The 22,906-nt window shown below is 40.0% G+C and overlaps 1 protein-coding gene across 2 annotated transcripts in view; it reads left to right on the plus strand.

Moving 5' to 3' along the window:
• Positions 1 to 1,754: 1,754 nt before the first annotated feature.
• LOC124133118 (protein disulfide isomerase Creld2-like) overlaps positions 1,755 to 22,906 on the plus strand; it is a 28,911-nt gene continuing 7,759 nt past the window's right edge. Inside the window, exons 1-11 of one of the 2 annotated variants that reach the window (XM_046497374.2) lie at positions 1,755 to 2,349; positions 3,077 to 3,159; positions 3,542 to 3,599; positions 5,397 to 5,511; positions 5,921 to 6,009; positions 7,383 to 7,509; positions 7,892 to 7,993; positions 8,862 to 8,945; positions 11,443 to 11,538; positions 14,362 to 14,502; positions 19,776 to 22,483. In XM_046497374.2, the coding sequence (XP_046353330.2) occupies positions 2,173 to 2,349; positions 3,077 to 3,159; positions 3,542 to 3,599; positions 5,397 to 5,511; positions 5,921 to 6,009; positions 7,383 to 7,509; positions 7,892 to 7,993; positions 8,862 to 8,945; positions 11,443 to 11,538; positions 14,362 to 14,502; positions 19,776 to 19,999 (1,296 nt within the window). In that variant the 5' untranslated portion in view covers positions 1,755 to 2,172 and the 3' untranslated portion in view covers positions 20,000 to 22,483. Of the gene's footprint in view, positions 2,350 to 3,076; positions 3,160 to 3,541; positions 3,600 to 5,396; positions 5,512 to 5,920; positions 6,010 to 7,382; positions 7,510 to 7,891; positions 7,994 to 8,861; positions 8,946 to 11,442; positions 11,539 to 14,361; positions 14,503 to 19,775; positions 22,484 to 22,906 lie in introns of those variants that run through there. The other variant, XM_046497376.2, reaches the window with a different exon arrangement.

The following is a 22,906-nucleotide window of genomic DNA, read 5'->3' on the forward strand; positions in this document are numbered from 1 at the left end:
TCGATGCTCATGATATTATCCATTGGATTGTCTGGTCCAGACTCGATTATTTACAGACGGCCGTCATATAGCTGGAATTAAACAACAAACCAACCAACCAAGCATTTATTTTGTTTCCATTTTTGGCTATTGTTCAGAAATCTTTAGATTGTGAGAAAAGGGAAAGATTTTACTGTCCCTTCATTGACTTTTTCAAGGCATTTGATGCTCGAAAGTTCTACATTCACTGTGTGAAGGTGGCATTAAGGGCACATTTTTGGATATAATCACATCAATATAAAATAATATACCTGCTTGTGATAGAATATCTATATTTATAAACAAGTTATAAACCCATATGAAAAGAGAGAGTGGTCAGGGTATATTACTGGCACATCTTTAATTAATTATTTGTGTTCTCTCATGTTTGCTGATGATGTCTAAGCAATGTCTGACATGTTCATAACTGCAACGAACGATAACTCTATGCGTATACATGTACGTCGCTAAAAAACTATAAGTGCAATATAATCTTGAACACGACGTTAACCGCCATTTTTACCTCACTTCGCCTCTACTAACCTCAATAATAACATATTTTAAGTGGCGTTAAACCAAACTGTTTCTAACTGTGTATTACGTTTAATTATTTTTTAAATATATACAAAAACGGATTGGAGTTCTTATTCTCATTGTTCTTAGCAGTTATCATGATTCAATATGATATAAGTTCACTAAACGTAAATAATCATGGTTACTGTAACTTTAATCTTATGGCACAAATTTCTGCATGTATTTTACAATATGTACACTCTAGACCCGTCAGAGACTTGTTGCACATATTGCAAACACATACATTCTCATTAAATTAGGCAGTGGGATAGCCTAGTGGTTAAAGCATTCGCTCGTCGGGCCGACGATTCGATTCTCGTCATGGGTAAAATATGTGAAGCCTATTTCTGGTGTCCCCTGCAGTAAATTGCGGCGTAAAACCAAACTCACTCCCTTTTTAAAATCGGATCGTATACTCCAATCAATACCTTTCTGAAGTTTCCACCTACTTATATTATTACTTTTGTTGTTCTTACAGGTACATACATACATACATACATACATACATACATACATACATACATACATACATATATGTTATCTACTTCATAGCATTTATTCACTTGATGAAGGAGTAAGTATATACTCCGAAACGTTGTGTTCCTCATGATAAAGAAGTTGACAGCAATAAATTCTCCCTCTTACGTGTATTACTTAAATTGCTGAATACCTTTCAAAGACTTTGAAAAAAATTATACCTCTCTGGTTGTTCCTAAATGGGGAACTCTACTTGCCTCTGCGTTGAGCCGTTGAAACAAACATTCACATGGAAAAAAAACCTGCAAATAAATTACGAGGGGTAAAAAGAACGGTAATTTTACCGTTTCAGCATCGATACATGGAGTAAACCATAATTTACGGTAAAACAAAAGTATGTGTGTTGAAATGATTGGCCGATCTCTCAAAGATCAAACATTTCCAGACATCTGAATTTTAAACCGAAATCGGCATATCCCTGTTATGTCTGTTCGGTATATGACGTTTATCTTCAGTCAAAATCATTTATGTGATTACTCGTACAGTTACATGCTAATTTAAAATGTCGTTATATATTACCTAATGAGGTGTCATTTGCTTGAAATTAATTAAGTCGTTCGAGTTGGATCATTTTCCTAACCAGAAGTCCTAATTTTAGTTTAACCATTATAGGGGAAATGAATGTCGTGGCCAGTTTTGATTGGATGAAATTAAGAGAATGTCGGCTGCTAGTCAACATGTGTAGGTTCGCTGTGTTTGCAGTCACCAAATGGGTGTCTTAATACTTACGTGAGCATTTGGACTGTGGATAAAGGCTCTCGAGGCTCGGGCAAACGTGTAGTAATCATTATAAGTTCATAATATTCCATTACCACGCTCCGAGCCGTTTAGATACAGCGCTTAGAAGCAGGTGCCCGTTCGCAGATAAGGACGTTTTGCTCGGTTCTGGAATTATCGTCTCGGGTAACGCAAACAAGACCTCGTCGAACAACAAATACTGTGCATTTTTTTAAACAGGAATCGTAGCAGTGATATTTTCCATGTTGTTTCTTTGATTATCTATTCAAAATCACCCCCAAGTCGACAGGCACTAACTCCCCCAAAATGCATGGAGACATAAGGAAGGAGACAAGCTTAGTCGGGTGCGTGTCAGTGAAGAATGCTTTGGTTGTTGTGTTTGTGTTCATATTACTGTTAGGGATGCCTGTTCTTGTCCAAGCTAAACAGAAGAAGACGCCTGACTGTTCCACATGCAAAGGTTTAGTCAGCAGTTTTGAGGAGGTGAGTAGTGCATGCTAATTGGGTTTAATCAGAGACCATGTCGGATATAATGGTCCAGGCTAATTAAAGTCGGATTTTTGGACCATTGATTAAAGTCCCTGAACACCATTTTGTCCGCTGACTCAATTCAGTCATGTGTTTCACTCTAGAAATTAATTGTGACCATTATATCATAAAAACATTCACATTGTCTAAGACATTTTGTTGCAATCAACCAGTTTGTTTATGCTCACATGACTGTTTCAATTAAGTCTCTATCAGTCTATGTATTATTATTATTTGTTTCTTACCTGATAGGCAGTGAAATAATGCTAGACAAAGTATTGCAAAACTTATTATTGCAAATATTACTTTTGAAGGAATCAATAAAGAATTAAAGCATGAATGATACATAGATGGGCATACCATGAGCACAGGCAAGTGTAAATTTGTGTCATGAATTGATACATTGGTGAATCCTGGTCCTACTAAATAACGTCCAGGAGTGTCTGGCAGAATATCTGTGTCCACCACCAACTGTGCAGAATTGTGTATTTTTGACACTGAACAGGATTAAACAATGCAAGTTCTAAAATTGATGTCAAAACATTTTTATACTTTACAAGTCTTTTTACAATACAGAAAAGCATTACCCAATTCATTCTATACAGGGTAGATGCCAATGTAAATTCAACCGTGCCCATTGCCCACAAAACTTATCATCTCACGCGACATTGTTTTCTTTCAGGGACTGAAAAAGACTGCAAAATCAAATTATGGAGGTGGTAATACAAATTGGGAAGAAAAATCTCTGGGAAGTTATGCCAAGAGGTAGGATGTGATGTTATGGAACAATTTGCCAGCGGCAAGTGATACTGTCGTCATGATTATAACTAAGGAAGAGAATTTATAGATATCAACTCTGTGTTCCTCAATAAAAAGAAGTTGACGTCTATAAATTCTCATCCTTATGTGTATCAGTATGCACTTCTAAATGCCATACAATTACAAAGACTTCATGATTATAACTGGTTAATTAATAGTAACTTGCTGACGCATTTATTGCAATATTCACTCACTGCATTCATCATTTGGCAACACCTGTAGTCTTTTTGGGGCAGATATATGAGGAGTGTTTACAACAAAAGCAACACTTAAACTGAGTTGAAATATTGAAATCCTGTATGTTGTCACATGTGTATTTTTATGACAGTGAGGTGCGCCTTGTGGAAATCATGGAGGATCATTTATGCAAGGGAGGTGCAAAAGAGGTAAGAGTCTAATGTTTGAAATCAAATTTACAAAGATTAAACAAAGTACAGCTTTTCTAACACTGTAAAAAGAATATGCTGATCTTGCAATTACTAAATCTACACATTACTACATGTTAGATATACTGGTGGCCAGTCATCTGGGACTCCACAATCTGCCAAGTTTGCAGCACTCAGACATTCCAAAATCTTATCATCCTTGTTCAATCCCGGATAAGATTTGTCCTGATTGATTCTTGGTTTGTCAGCACCATATTTGTGCTCATGTATTTCAAAGTCTCTGTGGTAAAGTGTCAGCCCGGAGAGCGGAAGGTCCGGGGTTCGATCCCTGGCTGCATCATTTCAAAAGACATTAAAAGATGGTACTTGTTGTTACCCTGTCTGGCGCTCAGCATGAAGGGGCTAAAACAAGGACTGATCGGCTCAGTGTCAGTATACAGTTTCTGAGTGGGGTATTCATGTTAAAACTGCATCATGGTATCTCAGTGAGCTAGCACTATAAAAAAAATTCATGGTGTGATAGAAGTAATTTTGTGGCAGTGTGTGAACAAACACCTACAATCACAACTGTGGCATGTGATGTTTTATGTGAACAGTAGTGTTAATGTTCATAACACTTTTACCTTAGTTTTTATAAACATGCTAGAGGTTTGGGAATTTTTACTGACATGCAAAAATTATTGATTAGAAACTTGATATTTGAACGCCTTTCCAACTCGTGAAATATTCACTTTAATCTGTTAATTATTAATTTGTTACTTGAAGACTGAAACTATCCATATATACATTACAATTACACCTCAAGAGTGTGAACATAGATAACATAGATTGTCACATGGAAAATACACGTGCAAATTGAGCCATGAAACTGTGATACAAGACCTGTGAAGATCCAGGGTAGAATAGGTCTTCAGCAACCCATACTTGCTGTAAAAGGCAACTATGCATGTTGTAAGGGGCGACTAATGGGATCGGGTGGTCAGACTCGTTGACTTGGTTGATGCATGTATCCCAATTGTGTGGATCGATGCTCATGATGTCAATCACTGGATTGTCTGGTCAAGACTTGATTATTTACATTTACATTATTTAATCCTATAACTGAGTGCGGCGTTAAGCAACAAATAAGAACTGTGATACAAGGTGAGGTGAAATGGGGTTTAACATCGCGTCCAAGATTATTGCACTTATATAGCGATGTGCATGCACGTGTGTGTGTGTGTGTTTGTGTGGCTGCTTGTACTAGTCCGGACTGATGCCGATTTATAGTGCTAGTTCACTGAGATACCATGCTGCAGTTTAACATGAATACCCCACTCAGACACAGTATACTGACTCCGAGCCAACCAGTCCTTGTTTTAGCCCATTAATGCCGAGACCGGACAGGGTAACAACAAGTACCATCTTTTAACCTCTTTTGGTTTGACGCGGTATGACCCCGGACCTTCCGCTCTCCGGGCGGACTCTCTACCACTAGACCACGGAGGCGGTACTGTGTTACAAAGTTTCCAAGAAGTTGTGTGAACATTGGTCAAATCCCCCACTGACGATGATGCACCATTCTTATGTTGAATAGCCAGTTATTGAACAGGAAAAGAGCTTACGCCAACACATGCGATGACCTCCTTGCTAAAGTTTACCCATGCTTCTGAGCATTTGGAAACATCATTCTGATTTATGACAAGTCACTGTCTGTTATTTTTGGTTTTCATAATTTAATATTTAAGATATCAAACAATGTGCCATGATATGTATGTTTGTTGTCAGTGCATGATTGTCTTATTTTCATCTGTATAGTGTCACTCAATGCTAGAAGAATTTGAAGATCGGATTGAAGCCTTCTGGTTCAAAGAATTTGCTAAAAAGGACAATTATGATTTCCACCAATGGCTTTGCATTGATAGTATCAAAGGTGAGAGTTTGCTGATAATGATTTGCCTGTTGGTTTCAACCAAACAATCGTTAATATAAAAGAAATTATGTGTATTCATGATCGCTCATTTTATTCTTACATATTGAGGAAGGATGCAACTTTGAAGTCTTGTCAAAGCTGATCTTTTTTTATTCTTTTTTTTCAATAAAAGAATGTACTGTAACTGCTAATCAACATACTCTTTGCTAATATCCATTCAATGTACAACGCAAGCTCGTATTGAAACGATGTTCTCAATGCATATTTGCTCAGAACATATTGACAATTAGAGCAGTTTACTAGTCAGTATTTATATTTCATGGACCCCATAATCTATGATTATTGACATGAGATCTATGGCAAGGACCTGAGAACCGTGTGCTTAATGTCAAACATTGTTACTTTCCAGCATGCTGTCCAGAGAACACGTTTGGCCCTGAGTGTAAGCCGTGTCCGGGAGATCCCAACCGACCCTGTACAGGAACTGGCAACTGTGACGTGAGTCCCTCTGCCATAGATCACGCTGATTCTCTGTATGTTCAGGGGGTCTAGTGAAGGAATGCAGCGATCAATATATCGTTTGGAGATCAATATATTGTAGTTAGTGTGTGAATGTGTGTAATTAGACATATAGTCAGACCCCGTAATCTCGAATGTACCGATATCTCAAACCTTTTCTCCAGCCTCGACCGCCTCACTACATGAATATATATAAATTTGACCTTTGTTATCAAATTCGAGATAAAACTTCTTAGAGCTATCTCGAACCTTGGACTCGGCTTCTGTTTTGACTTTACTATATAATTTTACTATAGGATTTCTCGACATTGGCATTTGCCACATTTACAGTTTGAGAAGCGCAAATAAGTATTTCACATAGTGGTGAGCAGTTCTCCGGGATATATCTAGTACATTTCCTCACAACATTGTCCAACATCTTGGTAAAAGTCCATTTAAATTTGAACCAAATGTTCAACAAATTATGTACTTACCTTTTAATTCAAATGGTAAATGGTAATCTTTATTGACAATTGAGACAATATGAGTAGACATGAGTAAAAACATGGCTGCACTTCCTGGTTAATCAAAATCAGATAAAAGGTATCAAACCATATCCTCACAATACGATACTCAAAATATCCAAGCAGTGAGAGTGAGATGAGAGTGGCACTTTGTTGTTTCTGCCAAGTGAACAGACTAAATAAAAATTAACCTCAGGCGTAACATCAAGTCAGAGATAGGTGATAATGAGCAATTTAGAGAAGGACCCAAGCCTTCACGCTCGTGCTGTGTTCCTAATGTCTCATGTATTCAATCTTGTTGATATGGACCTGATACTGTTACTTGATCAGTCTGGCTGTCCATGCTTGCTATCTCAAACGTCCAAATATCTCAAGGTTAATTCAACGAATTCCGGTTAGGTTCGAGAAAGCAGTGTCTGACAGTATGTGCATTTTGTGACTCCAGAAGCCCACAACTGATTTTGTTGCGTTTTGGGTACAATGGATATTATTGTCCGTCCCATGGGTTGCAGTAAATTCTTTTTCTTTGTCCGTTTCTGCGTAAAACCTTGGACATTTGCTGTATATATGCTTATAACGAACTTCAGTTACAACAAACTAAAATTAGTGGTCCCTTTGAGTTCACTATAACTGTAGTTTACTGTGTATAGACTTCAGCAATTTATTGGACTCATGCGATTACTATATTATAGACAGAACCTAGTTCATTTTTTTATTTGTCCTGGCAATTAAGCAACCTATCATTGTAGAGTTCAGTTATGTTCTCTTATTGTGAGCCATTCTGCAGCAGTTGGATAATTACGAAAATAGCTAGTTGTAAACAAGTAGTATATTTCTTTCTGTTTTCAGGGTGAAGGAACCAGAGGAGGATCAGGGGAATGCCGTTGCCATGCTGGTTACCGTGGTGACATGTGTGACGAGTGCTTGGATGGATATTTTGAACAACATAAAAATGAAACACACATAGTTTGTAGATGTATGTAATTGTTATAGCTCTCATTTTGCCACGTAGGAAAAACCTGAGTAACCTACAATCTTGCAGCTCTGATTCTCTTGATTGTCCCTTGTATTATACATATTCTCTTGGTAATAATTTGTCAACCCATTTGCATTCAACCATGTCGACCAAGATTAGAGGCCCCTGATGGGGTAAGTTGCTGTTTATGCCATCCGGCAATGGTTTGCCTAGTTGAGGCTAAATTATTCACAAACTGAGATAGCTGGTATATTGCTGTCTGTGGCATAAACCACTCAACAGTAAGGACACTTTGGTATTTCCAAGCTGCAAGTTTAGTTTACTTCATGTAATGTTGACTTTATCTTACATCGCCATGACAACACAATGTTCTGCTTTGCAGCATGTCACATATCATGCAAGGGTACCTGCTGGGAAGATGGCCCCAAGGGCTGTGATGAGTGCAAGTCAGGCTGGCTTCACACAGAGGAACATGGCTGTAAAGGTATTGATTGTCATGATTGTGTCTTGGACTGACTGAAAAGAAAATTTGATAATACTGTTTCAACACCCTTGTCTCTATTGGCTACATATGATAATCAGAAGGTTTTGATATCATGTGATTATACATTTTCCCAAGGCAAGGGATTTTTCTGACTAAAAGTCCAGATTCCACCCTTGCCGAACTAGGTTGGAATTGTGCTACAATACATACACACTGGGTGTCGTATGTAGGGAATGTTAAACTTTTCTTCGATCAACTTGATCAGACCGTCTTGACTGGGCGCTGCCCTCTAGGTTCATGCTTATGCAAGTGTTATGAAAAGTGGAGTCTGATTGGTCAATAGGAGGGACATAGAAGGGACACAACTCGTAATAGACACCGGTGGCGCTACAATACAATCGAGTAATGAAATTCCAGCCTAGTTCGGTAAGGGGGGGATTGAAAGAAGCACAGGATTCTGAGGAATGGATCCAGGAGTTAATGCAGCTTTAGCCCTGGAGATATAAGAGGATGGTATTGGAAATGCACCATGAGATAATATGCATCATTATTGAAATACTTATAGGCGATGTAATGCCACACTATAGAATGAGCATTAAAAGTTAATAAAATTCTATAATCATTGTCAGTAAAAGTACTGCTAAATGGAATGTTTTTACATCTTCACATTCACTTTAAGCATGTGATGAGGATGCATTTTCCTTGCATAAGCCCATTGAGCTGAGAATGCAATATGAATACACACTGACCCATTGACCGTTGACTTGACGCTGCTTCCATGTGGAATCTGGTGCTATCTACAGTGCGAGTGTACCAATATAATTATTAAGTAATGCTGATTTTGACTTCTCCAACTTCGTGATTGCAGATGTGGATGAGTGCAGTACCGACACGCAACCTTGCGATGAGGATCAGTATTGTATCAACACTGAGGGATCTCACTCGTGTCTGTGTAAGTTTCTCTACATCAACATTGGGGCTGCACTGGAAGAGAGAGAGTATCAATAGGTTCTATGTCAAATAAGGGGGCACGGGTGGCCCAGTCGTCTAAGGCGCCGCGATTCGCTGTGCAGAGTTGCATCCCTTGGGCACGCCAGAAACCTATGATTGTGGGTTCGAATCCCCGTTCGCCCCGATTATGTTTCTAGGTTTGTCAGCACCATACCCGTGCTCGTGGGTTTCACCGAAGTGATAAACGTCTGAGACCTGTATCACTTGGGGCTTTCCTCCCTCATTAAGCTGACATGCCGTGATATAACTGTAATACTGTTAAAAGCGGCGTTAAACCCAACTCACTCACTCACTCACTCCATGTCAAATAAGATAGACCCTAAGTAATTCAAACAAAGTATCTTAATGTGATAAATGTTATATTTGGGATAACACTTTCTTAGTAAAGTACAGATTCCAGTAATCTTGCTTTCTTTCAACTAGGTCAAGTAAGGGCTTATTCATGTCTCTCTCAACAAGCTTATTCCACTAGGTGATGCTTTTGTGTTGCTCTACTCAAAGGCAAAAGTTATTGTGACCATCAATACAATTTACTGCAGTGGATGGAATTATATCCAATGAAAAGAACAATGTCTGAAGGTGTGGTTATTAGCAGAAGTCCATGTGAAGGGAGCTCCTGGATTTTGCAAAGGAGTCTTGTCTAAACTTACACATGAATGTCATATTCTGAATGGCTGAGACCCATTCTATTATTATCCCCCGCCCAACAAAGTTGGCGAGGGAAATAGAAACAGGCTCTGTACATCCGTCCGTTCGTCATGTTTCGTTTCGTTTCCGGAGCCTAACTCAGAAACCGTTCAATATTTTTTCATGAAACTTTGCAGGTCTGTCAAGTACATGCTAGACTGGTGCCTTTTGCTATTTAGAAATTTTAGAAATTTTTATTTTTTAATGTTTCCAATGCAACAAGATGGACTAAGGTTCTGTGAGTTTTTTTGTTTTTTTTAATAAAGTAGATCTAAGTTGAATAACTATCTAATTTCTTTTCTGTTCATGCTGTTGTCTGCTTTAAATAACTGCCTAACTGTGGTGTTTGTACCGATTCCGACCAAAGCATGTATAGGACTTTCTTCCGTATTTTCTTGAGTATAGTGCGCACCCATGTATAATGCGCACCCTCCTCTAGCGGGTTCAATATTTTGGAAAAAAAGAAATTTGAATATTATGCGCAGAAAAAATTTACACCGTACCCTTTTTAGCGAAGTCCTGCAAACGAAAGGGTGCTGAGAAACTTCGTCAGTACAAATTCGAAATTTGAGATAAAAAATCACCAGACATGTTTATTTACCGTTTAAATAGTATTTATTGTTCTGCTAGGCATTGTTTTATATCTAGGGATTAAGATTACCTTGTGTATTTTCTCGTAAACTAAGCCGGAAACAGCAATCAGCTGTACACACGTTTTCTTGGAATCGACCGGTGATTCGGTCAAGACACACCCAATGATATAACTTTATAGGATTTTTAATGCAAGGATCGGCAACAATTATATCTGAAACTAATTTTTTTATCAGGAATAATATATTCCATTATTTTCTTAATTATATGCAGCCTTTACTAAACATATTTAAAATAATAATCACCCTAAGCGAAGCAGCTGATCGCTATTCCCGGGTATTATTTTTTTACATGGAACCAGTCTGACCAGTCACGTCAAGGCTCACGCGCACGTGATCGCGAGAATTTCATGTTGATATAGAATCGTCAAACAAAAACAAATATGACTTTTAACGAGTCAAATTATGTCATTTATGATATATGTATCCATTCTCTGTCAACTAAAGTTCGTTTCAAGGCGTCAATAGCGGTATTCTGACCGTGGTTGCTGTTAATAACGGTGAGTTGTGCGATCTTCCGATCGCTTCACACACGATTTCGCCGAAATTAATAAAAACAATATTATAAGGAATTTTGAATAAAATTAATGAAATAAGTTACAAACATAAGTCCAGATATACAAAGAACACTTTTTATAGCCAGACAGTGTAATTACATGATTATTTTGCGTACTTCAGTATGGATTTGTTGACATGGTATTTCCGGTGTTTCGTGCTCGCGGTAATGTCTTTCCATGGGGGGGAAAAAACATCCAAACTCATAATTCGTGTATAATGCGCACCCCCTTCTACACAGCTGTGTTTTTCGAAAAAAAAGTGCGCACTATACTCAAGAAAATACCGTACCTGCAATATAATTAGTGTGCACTGGTCTCTTGGTTGACATGGGTTAATTACCTCTGGGTTAGTTAATGTTCCACGAGCACAAGCTTTTTCATAAACAATTTTCCTGGTTCAAATCCAGAAGTTCACATAAAGGTTTGTAAGTGAAAAACATCCACATCACAATAACATTTGCCTTTGAGTAAAATGAGACTGAAAAAGAATGAGCCAGCTTGTTTTAGCCTGAGCACCCGTAGTTGATGTATTTGTCTGTTTCAGCGTGTGACATATCGTGTGAGGGCTGTACGGGGTCAGGGGACGCCAAGTGTAACGCCTGCAGCGAGGGCTTCTTTCAGGAGGGAAACAAATGCAAGGGTAGGTGGTGCAGTCTTGTGACATACTGCTTGTCAGTGTAGTGCTGTGACAATATTTTGTCGCGATATCTGATATAATTCCACTGAGATTAGCGCGAAAAAGATAACCTGAATGTGTCCCCTATGCTCCGCCACAGATAACCTGAATGTGTCCCCTATGCTCCGCCACAGAGAACCTGAATGTGTCCCCTATGCTCCACAGAGAACCTGAATGTGTCCCCTATACTCCACCACAGATAACCTGAATGTGTCCGCTATGCTCCACCACAGATAACCTGAATGGGTCCCCTATGCTCCACCACAGATAACCTGAATGTGTCCCCTGTGCTCCACCACAGATAACCTGAATGTGTCCCCTGTGCTCCACCACAGATAACCTGAATGTGTCCCCTGTGCTCCACCACAGATAACCTGAATGTGTCCCCTGTGCTCCACCACAGATAACCTGAATGTGTCCCCTGTGCTCCACCACAGATAACCTGAATGTGTCCCCTGTGCTCCACCACAGATAACCTGAATGGGTCCCCTGTGCTCCACCACAGATAACCTGAATGTGTCCCCTATGCTCCACCACAGATAACCTGAATGTGTCCCCTATGCTCCACCACAGATAACCTGAATGTGTCCCCTGTGCTCCACAGATAACCTGAATGTGTCCCCTGTGCTCCACCGTAGATAACCTGAATGGGTCCCCTATGCTCCACCACAGATAACCTGAATGTGTCACCTGTGCTCCACCACAGATAACCTGAATGTGTCACCTGTGCTCCACCACAGATAACCTGAATGTGTCACCTGTGCTCCACCACAGATAACCTGAATGTGTCACCTGTGCTCCACCACAGATAACCTGAATGTGTCCCCTGTGCTCCACAACAGATAACCTGAATGTGTCCCCTATGTTCCACAGATAACTGAATGTGTCCCCTGTGCCCCACCACAGATAACCTGAATGTGTCCCCTATGCTCCACCACAGATAACCTGAATGTGTCTCCTATGCTCCACCACAGATAACCTGAATGTGTCCCCTATGCTCCACAGATAACCTGGATGTGTCCCCTATGCTCAACAGATAACCTGAATGTGTCCCCTATGCTCCACCACAGATAACCTGAATGTGTCTCCTATGCTCCACCACAGATAACCTGGATGTGTCCCCTATGCTCCACAGATAACCTGAATGTGTCCCCTATGCTCCACAGATAACCTGAATGTGTCCCCTATGCTCAACAGATAAACTGAATGTGTCCCCTATGCTCCACAACAGATAATCTGAATGTGTCCCCTATGCCCCACCACAGATAACCTGAATGTGTCCCCTATGCTCCACAGATAACCTGAATGTGTCCCCTATGCTCAACAGATAACCTGAATGTGTCCCCTATGCTCCACAGATAACCTGAATGTGTCCCCTATGCCCCACCACAGATAACCTGAATGTGTCCCCTATGCTCAACAGATAACCTGAATGTGTCCCCTATGCTCCACCACAGATAACCTGAATATGTCCCCTATGCTCCACAGATAACCTGAATGTGTCCCCTATGCTCCACAGATAACCTGAATGTGTCCCCTATGCTCCACCACAGATAACCTGAATGTGTCCCCTATGCTCCACAGATAACCTGGATGTGTCCCCTATGCTCAACAGATAACCTGAATGTGTCCCCTATGCTCCACCACAGATAACCTGAATGTGTCTCCTATGCTCCACCACAGATAACCTGAATGTGTCCCCTATGCTCCACCACAGATAACCTGAATGTGTCCCCTATGCTCCACAGATAACCTGAATGTGTCCCCTATGCTCCACAGATAATCTGAATGTGTCCCCTATGCCCCACCACAGATAACCTGAATGTGTCCCCTATGCTCCACAGATAACCTGAATGTGTCCCCTATGCCCCACCACAGATAACCTGAATGTGTCCCCTATGCTCCACAGATAACCTGAATGTGTCCCCTATGCTCAACAGATAACCTGAATGTGTCCCCTATGCTCCACAGATAACCTGAATGTGTCCCCTATGCCCCACCACAGATAACCTGAATGTGTCCCCTGTGCTCCACAGATAACCTGGATGTGTCCCCTATGCTCCACAGATAACCTGAATGTGTCCCCTATGCTCCACCACAGATAACCTGAATATGTCCCCTATGCTCCACAGATAACCTGAATGTGTCCCCTATGCTCCACAGATAACCTGAATGTGTCCCCTATGCTCCACCACAGATAACCTGAATGTGTCCCCTATGCTCCACAGATAACCTGAATGTGTCCCCTATGCTCCACAGATAACCTGAATGGGTCCCCTGTGCTCCACCACAGATAACCTGAATGTGTCCCCTATGCCCCACCACAGATAACCTGAATGTGTCCCCTGTGCTCCACAGATAACCTGGATGTGTCCCCTTTGCTCCACAGATAACCTGAATGTGTCCCCAATGCTCCACCGCAGATAACCTGAATGTGTCCCCTTTGCTCCACCGTAGATAACCTGAATGTGTCCCCTATGCTCGACCGTAGATAACCTGAATGTGTCCCCTATGCTCCACCGTAGATAACTTGAATGTATCTGCACTGTTACACTGACGGGGCGGTGGGGTAGCCTAGTGGTTAAAGCGTTTGCACGTCATGTCGAAGACCCGGGTTTCGATTCACGACATGGGTACAATGTGTGAAGCTCATTTCTGGTGTCCCCCTCCGTGATATTGCTTGAATATTGCTCAAAGCGGCGTAAAACCATACTCACTCACTCACTGTTACACTGACAACTTGAATGTGGCGGCTATGCTTAGGCTGAATGTGGTCCTGTGTTCCAGATGTGGATGAGTGTGCCGCGGAAGGCATCCGGTGTATTGGGATCAAGGAGGAGTGTGTGAACGAGCCGGGGACCTTCAGCTGTCAGTGTCGGGAGGGCTACCACAGGAACTCCGACGAGAGATGTGTCAAGAAGCCCAAAGGTGAGTGTGACACTAACAATGTTTACTAATATGACAGCCTTCTAATAGCTGGTGTTGTGCAGTATGGCATCAGTAGCTCATGTTGAAAGTTAGCATTGCTCTGTAATGGAGTTATTGCTTGTGTGTATCATAATGATGCTATTGAGTTATGACAGTTCTGAAGGCAACATCAGAGAAATAAAAGCGGACAATAGAACATCTGTCAAACAATGAAACATTGTTTCTTGCTTTGGTCATAAGAATGAAATATTACTCATAAGGGTAGAATGATAGTGTGTAATAACTTTCCGATATTTGCACATCTGCATTTTAGCAATTCTCAATGCTGATCGGTTAATCGAAGCCATATGACATCAAAGCGCTTTATTGTGGAAAAAAAATGTGATAGGACGCCATCATGCATTGGTCATGGGGGCGGTGGGGTAGCCTAGTGGTTAAAGCGTTCGCTCGTCACGCTGAAGACCTGGGTTAGATTCCCTACATGGGCACAATGTGTGAAGCCCATTTCTGGTGTCCCCTGCTGTGATATTGCTGGAATATTGCTAAAAGCAGTGTACAGCCACAATCACTCACTCACTCACTCCATTGGTCATGATGTCACAAATTGCTTCCATGACATCATCTGAACAATAGTCTGCCTTAAGTGAAGTTCATCTGTAGGGTTGACATGTCATACATTTTTTCTTCATTTTCTCTAAAAATATCAAAGAGTAATATATAGAATAACCTACTCAGAACTGAGGTTTACAGATGTCGGTCCCTCGCCCTAGGCTCGGAATGAACACCATTCATTCACTCAGAACAGATAATCCATAATTCCTCATAGCTGGTTGATTATTCTCCAACCAATCAATGGTCAGAACAACAGAACCATACAACAGGGACTAATAGCTTGTCACTGGGTGAAAGTTCAGTCCAGCAGCTGTCTAACCGGCAATGGAAGGAACTGTGTACTTATAGCCTTGACAGTGCATGGAGATGTGAAAGCTTTCAGGACATGTAGGGTAGGATGCAATGCTTCAAACTAAAGCCAATGACTAGGATTATGTCAGAAGTATCTCCTGTGTTCAGAAACTGACTTGTCACAGGATACCAGGCAGGCGTTTTGAAGACTGATAATAAATTTTTTTTAAGTGTCATCCACTGTGATAAAATGCAAAGAAAAGGTTAATGTTGCAAGCAACAACATTCAGATTTACAGGGAGTTGTCCAGGCCTGCTCAGATGCCGATATTTGGCCCGAAATGTCCTTCAAATAATATCATAAATTCCAAAATTGAATTAATAATGTCCCAATTCATGTTATAAGGTATAGAGATTATTATACGATTATTATGTTCATGTGTCTCATACTGATTTTTTTAAACGAGTGTCAGAACTCTTGTATTTTCCTAGCAAGAACGAGGGTAATACATGAACTCTTACACAAGTATAAATCATTATGACACACAAGTGAGTGTAATAATTTCTTTATTACCCATTATTTCTTAATCCCTTTGAGTTCCCCTTTAGAAAAATGCAGTGATCACCACCCTGTCCAAGAAGAACACAATTTGTCGAATCACATCAACAATCTTCAGCTTTGACGTCAGTTCTAGTATAACGTCATTCCGACCTTACGTCACAATAAGATTCAAATGATGTTAACAATGCCGTCCGGATGACAGAATCGATTCACTAGTGCACAAGAAGTGATATTTGCACTGTGCACAAACAATTTTTATGAACTCAGTTATTTCTAACCCTATAAGTTATAAATAGTTAAATAACGAATGTTACAGTTTTGCAGAGGTGACTTGGAGTTCACTGATAACGGACCAATATAGAGGAAGAGGTTTGATGCTCAGTTTTATGTTATTGCACTGAATGATTTGTCCCTAAGTGGCAGGACAAGGGCACTTAGCTTGGAATCCTAGATAAATCCCATCATATTTTGTCCCATGTTACTTGCAGTGCTTATTAATCCCAACATTCAAACATCGACAGGAACTTCAGATGATTTGGAAATATTAAATCATGTATTGCAGATATGGTTGATGCACAGTTAGGAAATCAATTGGATTCATTTTTTGATGAATGGAATGTGAGATTGTGACCTCATTTAGGCTAATTACTAACATAGTTTAGTTTTCAGTTATATCTACAGATGAGAATATTTATATATTTGTAAAAGACGAGGAGTTGAACCTAGCACATTTTTCTGGGGTTCTGGATCCTAACCCACAAAGCATGCATAGCGTTACAACCTATCGTAACTGTAGTTTATCATAGGCTTAAGGATGTTGTGGCACAACAATTGATATGTGGATCGGGGCTCTGAATACTTACCTGTGCACCAAGGTAAAAAAATAAATAAATAATAATTTGATGCACTTCAACCAAAATTGTGCAATCCATGACCCTTGACCTACAACATGTCTTTGTTTTATATATAGGCCTCTATTTTTGGTTCCCTTGAACAAATGCATTAATGGCTTCCCACTGACATTATAGCTATGAACCACCAGATGTACTGGTATTCTTGGAGTAGCAGTTTTGTAAGAAGGGGTTTGTGGATTGTTGAGGTTTTTTACATTAGCATTTGACCCTTTTAGTATCCGGGGTAAAATAGGTCTTCAGCAACACATGTTTGCTGTAAAAGGCGACTGTGCTTGTCGTAAGAGGCGCCTAACGGGATCGGATGGTCAGACTCACTGACTTAATTGGTTGATGCATGTCATCGTATCCCAATTGCGAGGATTGATGCTCATGATGTCAATCACTTGATTGTCTGGTCCAGACTTGATTATTTACAGACTGACGTCATATAGCTTGAATATTGCTAAGTGCGGCGTTAAACAACAAACCAACCAACCAACATTAGCATTTTCACTATTCCAGGGATGGAAATTAACCAAAAATGCCTACTAGCCCAACATATAGCAATACCCTACAAAATTGTACTGTCCCTTAGGATAACTTTCACTAACATTAACAAGACTCACCTGCGTCAGCAGGCTGGTGCTAATTACCATCCCTGATTTTAATGTATTGACCCCTTTAATACTGTGTTTCACTTTTTAACATAAGGAGTGTGACATTGACACTTTGACTTTTATCACAAGCTTCAAACACTGAATAAGATCAGTGTTGTCATGACACCTCCTTGCTGTAAGTTAGTTTAATGCTTTGAGTGGGTGAGTTGGGGTTTTATTTTAGTGAACAGTATAAGTTAGAGCATGTTTTTTGTCTTAGTGTGAGAGGAACGCCAAAAGTGAGCCATTTTGGATAAGGCACTGACATTATCTTGGCTTATAGATCTAGACTAGACCTACGACCAGCAGATCCTGGCATAGCTAAGGGACTCAACTCTGTTGGCTTGTTTCAGAGTTTTAGACCACTGTTACCCCTAATGTTTTGATGAATCTAGACCATACTTTTACCATACTTTTATCTCTATATTGTGTTGATAGTAGGTTGTAATATCATAAAGTTCATAAGATGTTAATGACACGGGAAGATTTGATGATGTTTTAACAGTCAGACTTGATCTGATATTTTGAAATTGTTTATGTCTGCTTGTCCAGAATTTGTAATGGTTCATAATGTATTTTTTGAGCAAACATGTCATTGAAGACATGTAATAGCAGTTTCAGCAGTTATATATATATCTGCAATAAAAACACTGTGTTGTACATGATGTGGGTTTAATAAGCATGTTAGGCTTCTTGTGAGAACTCCAAGCAGTCTCCCTTTTGAATCGTAGTCTCTGTAGGAAGGACATGGTATTTCCAAGTTCTTAGAGTTACGCGTCTTGATTGAGTTCTGAGTCTCACGTAGGTGGAATTGCATAGTGAAATCTGTTGTTGTGGATTACATGATCATAGCACAGTCCTCAAGTTTCTCCTTTTCCATGTGGCCAGCCCAGTCGTCTAAGGCGCCGTGATGCGCTGTGCAGAGCTGCGTCCCTAGGGCATGCCAGAAACCTATGATTGTGGGTTCGAATCCCGGTTCGCCCCAGTTATGTTTCTAGGTTTGTCAGCAACATACCCGTGTTCGTGGGTTTCACCGAAATGGTAAACGTCTGAGACCTATATCACTTTGAGCTTTCCTCCCACATTAAGCTGACACGCCACAATATAACTGGAATACTGTTAAAAACGGCGTCAAGCCCAACTCACTCACTCACTCCTTTTCCAAAGGTCACTGACCCCTACATATTTTACTGACTTGTCACAGCTAGACAATCTGCTAAATTGACACAATCTTTGGTTGATATACCTCAATGACATGTAACGTCCACAGCAAAATATTTCAATATTAATACACAATTCCTCGTAACTAACTGGCATGACAATAGTCAACATTTCTCGTAGAGTCAACTGTAGATATTTAGTAAATGACACAAGGTTTAGTTTGAACTAATGATTGTATTAAAACCATTCCAGTTATTTTGTTTTGATATTTCATAGTTATAATAGTTTTAATACATAATCTATTAACCTACCTACCCCATGAGTGGAATCCAGGGCACAATAGACCTCATCCCTCTATGTTGCTGACTCAGCTACTTGCTCATGCTATCAAACACTGGCCTGTCTGGCAAAAGCTTGATTGTATGCCGTGTTTGTATGGCTGGAATATTGCTGACCTTGGTAATACTAGAAGAGCTCACCCAGTCAAACCTACCTGTTTGAATGAGACACGTTTATTTATAAGGTCCATAGAATGTGTATTAGCTTGGTGTAAAAGTGTCACAAATGATTACTAACATGACTAAGATTTGCCTTACAAGATCCCCTCTGTGATGTTGATGGAATATTGCTAAAATCAGTGTAACAAGAATATAACTAGTTGAGGTCAAATGTATTTTTCACAGTGTGGTTTTTGGTGTATGAAACTTATCTCCTTCAATAACAACTGTTCTGAAAGAAATATCTTTCTGTTCTAAAAAAAACAGTTTGACATTTTCGATTCTTCAGTTCATTGCATCACTTGGATGGACATTCATTTCAAACAACTCTATGGAGATTCTGTGCTGACTGCTTCTAGTTTCTGAAGATGGATCTTAAAACTGCTGCCTTAGCTCGCTCTCGTTAAGACTTCTTCATCCCCTGGAACCCTAACTCTGTCCTTGGACCTGCCTGACCTTGTTTCTTTCTTAACCGACTACCAAGCGTGGCATTCCGACATGGTTCCTTGTCTTCCTTCCCAGGCTTTCTTGTCACGTGCAGAATGGTTGTTTGTTCACATTTCCAATATGAGTGGTATTTAATGTCGTCCCCTTTCTTTCAGACATCCCCAAATCGAATCATCCTCCACACGCAAGCATGGATAAGAAGAAAGCCAAGAAGCAAAAGACATACAAAAATAAAAATGCCCCCAACCTTCTGACTTTCATTGCTATATTGGCAGGATTTGGCATTTGTTTGAAATTTTCTCGAGGCAAAATGATCATCATAGTGCCATTGACTGTCCTGATATCCTACTTTGTATACTGGTATGCGTCATTTTACTGATGACAAGACCAGGGGTCTTCAGCCAGGATGTTGCCCAGACTGACATCCCAAGCAAAGGATATTTTCCTAAAACAAGTCTTCGATGACTGTTTGTAAATTTCAACATTTTCATTTTTGCATCAGTATACATTATCTCTATCTATAATAATGAAAATGTTTCTGTAAAGAATTGAACAGCACGTACAGCAATAAATGTGTTATGACTGACATGTAAATGATCAAATTGTCAAATCATTGTTTTTATATACCCTGTTGACAGAGGATGTGAAGCTGGTGTACAAGGTCTATGTATATATGATTGTACTTTAACTTATGTCGTAGATGTAGAGTGCATTGTATTTATTTTTGTGGATGCAGTTTGATATTTTTGCCACCTTGTCTGTCTCGTGGTTTATCCTTCCTCAGTCTCAGTGTCTTTGCCTCCGAGGCCTTGTGACAGTTGTTTTTAAGTTCACTCAATTATGTAGACCCAGTGTTTCTCCGTTTGTTTTGTCCCTGCATGGCTTATACTAGCTATTGGTGAAATATATTCAGCATGTCATAGACATAGTTACCTCCCCTTGTCATGTTTCCATGATAACAACAGGATTATTTGTTTCTGGAATTGTCTTAAACATCTAAATGACCTTTCTTGGTTCATGGTAGTGATTTTGTTAAAGACAAATGGCATAAGGACATTTTCAAGATTTTAGCAAATTGTGAAAGGTCATTCTGCCATACCACTGAAAAATATCTTCTGGACATTTTGGATGACAATCAGTCAGTCCTAGAAAATGCATGGAATAGATATGCAGAAGTTTGAAAGATCAACACACAGACAAAGGATACCCACTACCATTCTTAAAAATATATTGGTTTGGCCCTACCCTGCCTGGTAGTGAGACCCGTGGAGATTCCTGGTTACATTTGGTCCTCAGCAACCTAAGCTCGGATCAGATTTATTGACTTGAGTGTAATGGTACCCTGTGGATTGTGCTCATAATATCAATCATGAGATTGTTTGGTCCAGAATTGGTTGTTAAGGCTTCCATCATATAGCTGGAATGTTCCGGAGTACAGCATTCAACAACAAACAAATAGAACTGGGTAGGCGAATTACCGATCCTTTTGGGAGATCAGCTTATTTTTAATGTCCTCTCTTAGAAAAAGATGTGGTCCCAGTGTAAAATACCCTTTATCTAGTTACTTTTGATAATTGATAAAGAACATAACACAGGTCGCAAAGATCATCATAATCAGTCACATTTGTTGATTGATTTGATTTCCTGTGTTAAAAAGTGTGAATATTGTCAGATATTTTTGGTAGTTAACCAGTTCACTTTTGGTCAGTACAGTCATAAATTAATTTGAATGAAGCCTGTTTTTATCTGATCCTCAGCTACCGGCATGGTGACCTGAGCAGAGGTCAAGTGGCCAATATTTTCTGCTGCTTATACAAAATGTAATGGTCTATGATACTTTGTGATAATTTGCCAAATTCATCTGCGCTGAGCTGTCACAATCAGGGAATTTTGTTTGCGTTTGAGTAACGGTGCATGTGTGTTCTGTAGTTCTAGCATGTTCTGCTGACTTGGCTTTTTGTTGTCATGGTTACCGTTAGTCCAGCGGTTTTGTACATACGAAGTCACTGATTCCCCTCATCTGTATATGCAACTTCATTGGAACTCACCCATCATGTTTACACCGCCATTGGCATCATGTATTTATTTTACACTTTCAACCGGTGTTCGATCATAGCTATGTACTGGTGGAAACGAATAAGGGAACAATGAAAATATTGGGAAATAGCTTTACTGTCAGTACATTTGAAATAGCATGCACACATTCAACACGTCAGAATCAAATGTTGAGATGTGTTTGTGTGCATTGTTTCCAATGGGTATTTGGTAGACAAGCCTGGGAAGCCGTGATAGCATGTCATTTTACTGTGGCAGAGCGTATCTCGATGCACCAACATTCTGAGGTCAGGTAGCCTAGTGGTAAAAGTGTTCGCTCTTCACGCCGAAGACCCGGGTTCGATTCCCCACATTGGTACAATGTGTGAAGCCCATTTCTGGTGTCCCCTGCCGTAATATTGCTGGAATATTGCTAAAAGGGGCAAAAACCATACTCACTCACTCAAAGCAAGGGTGTCTTCAAGCTGACATGGAATAAGGGAACACTCTGTCACAGACACTGTAACATGATATGCCATCATGGGTTCCCAGCCTTGTCTACCAAATACGCACACAGACACATCTCAACATTTGATTCTGACGTGGTGAATGTGTGCTTTCTGTACTGACAGTAAAGCTTATTGGCCTTAATTGTTTCTTGTTCCCTTATTCATTTCCATCAGTATATAACAGAAAATAGTATGTGCAGCAAGTCAACGTTATGCTTTTATTTAGGGGGGCATGGGTGGCCCAGTCGTCTAAGGCGCCGCGATTCGCTGTGCAGAGTTGCCTCCCTTGGGCACGCCACAAACCTATGATTGTGGGTTCGAAACCCGGTTCGCCCCGATTATGTTTCTAGGTTTGTCAGCAACATACCCGTGCTTGTGGGTTTCACCGAAGTGGTAAACATCTGAGACCTGCATCACTTCGGGCTTTCCTCCCACATTAAGCTGACACGCTGTGATATAACTGTAATACCGTTAAAAGCGGCGTTAAGCCTAACTCACTCACTCACTCTTTTATTAAGGAAATGGCATTTAACATTTTGCTAACATGGTGACAGTTTGTTGCGGAAGTGTGACGTCATCCATTATTTGATGATAGCATTGCATTCCAATGTGATGCAAATTCTTTGTACAACTGGTATTGAAATGTTGACACTCAATCACATCTACATGTTTTGTCCATATCTTGAACAGGTGTTACTTTTGGGGTTTTTATAATGTGTTATATGTATTGGATGTCAGATAGA

The sequence above is a fragment of the Haliotis rufescens genome, unplaced genomic scaffold (genome assembly GCF_023055435.1).
Source record: "Haliotis rufescens isolate VD_foot unplaced genomic scaffold, xgHalRufe1.0.p SCAF_76, whole genome shotgun sequence".
Lineage (NCBI taxonomy): Eukaryota > Metazoa > Mollusca > Gastropoda > Lepetellida > Haliotidae > Haliotis > Haliotis rufescens.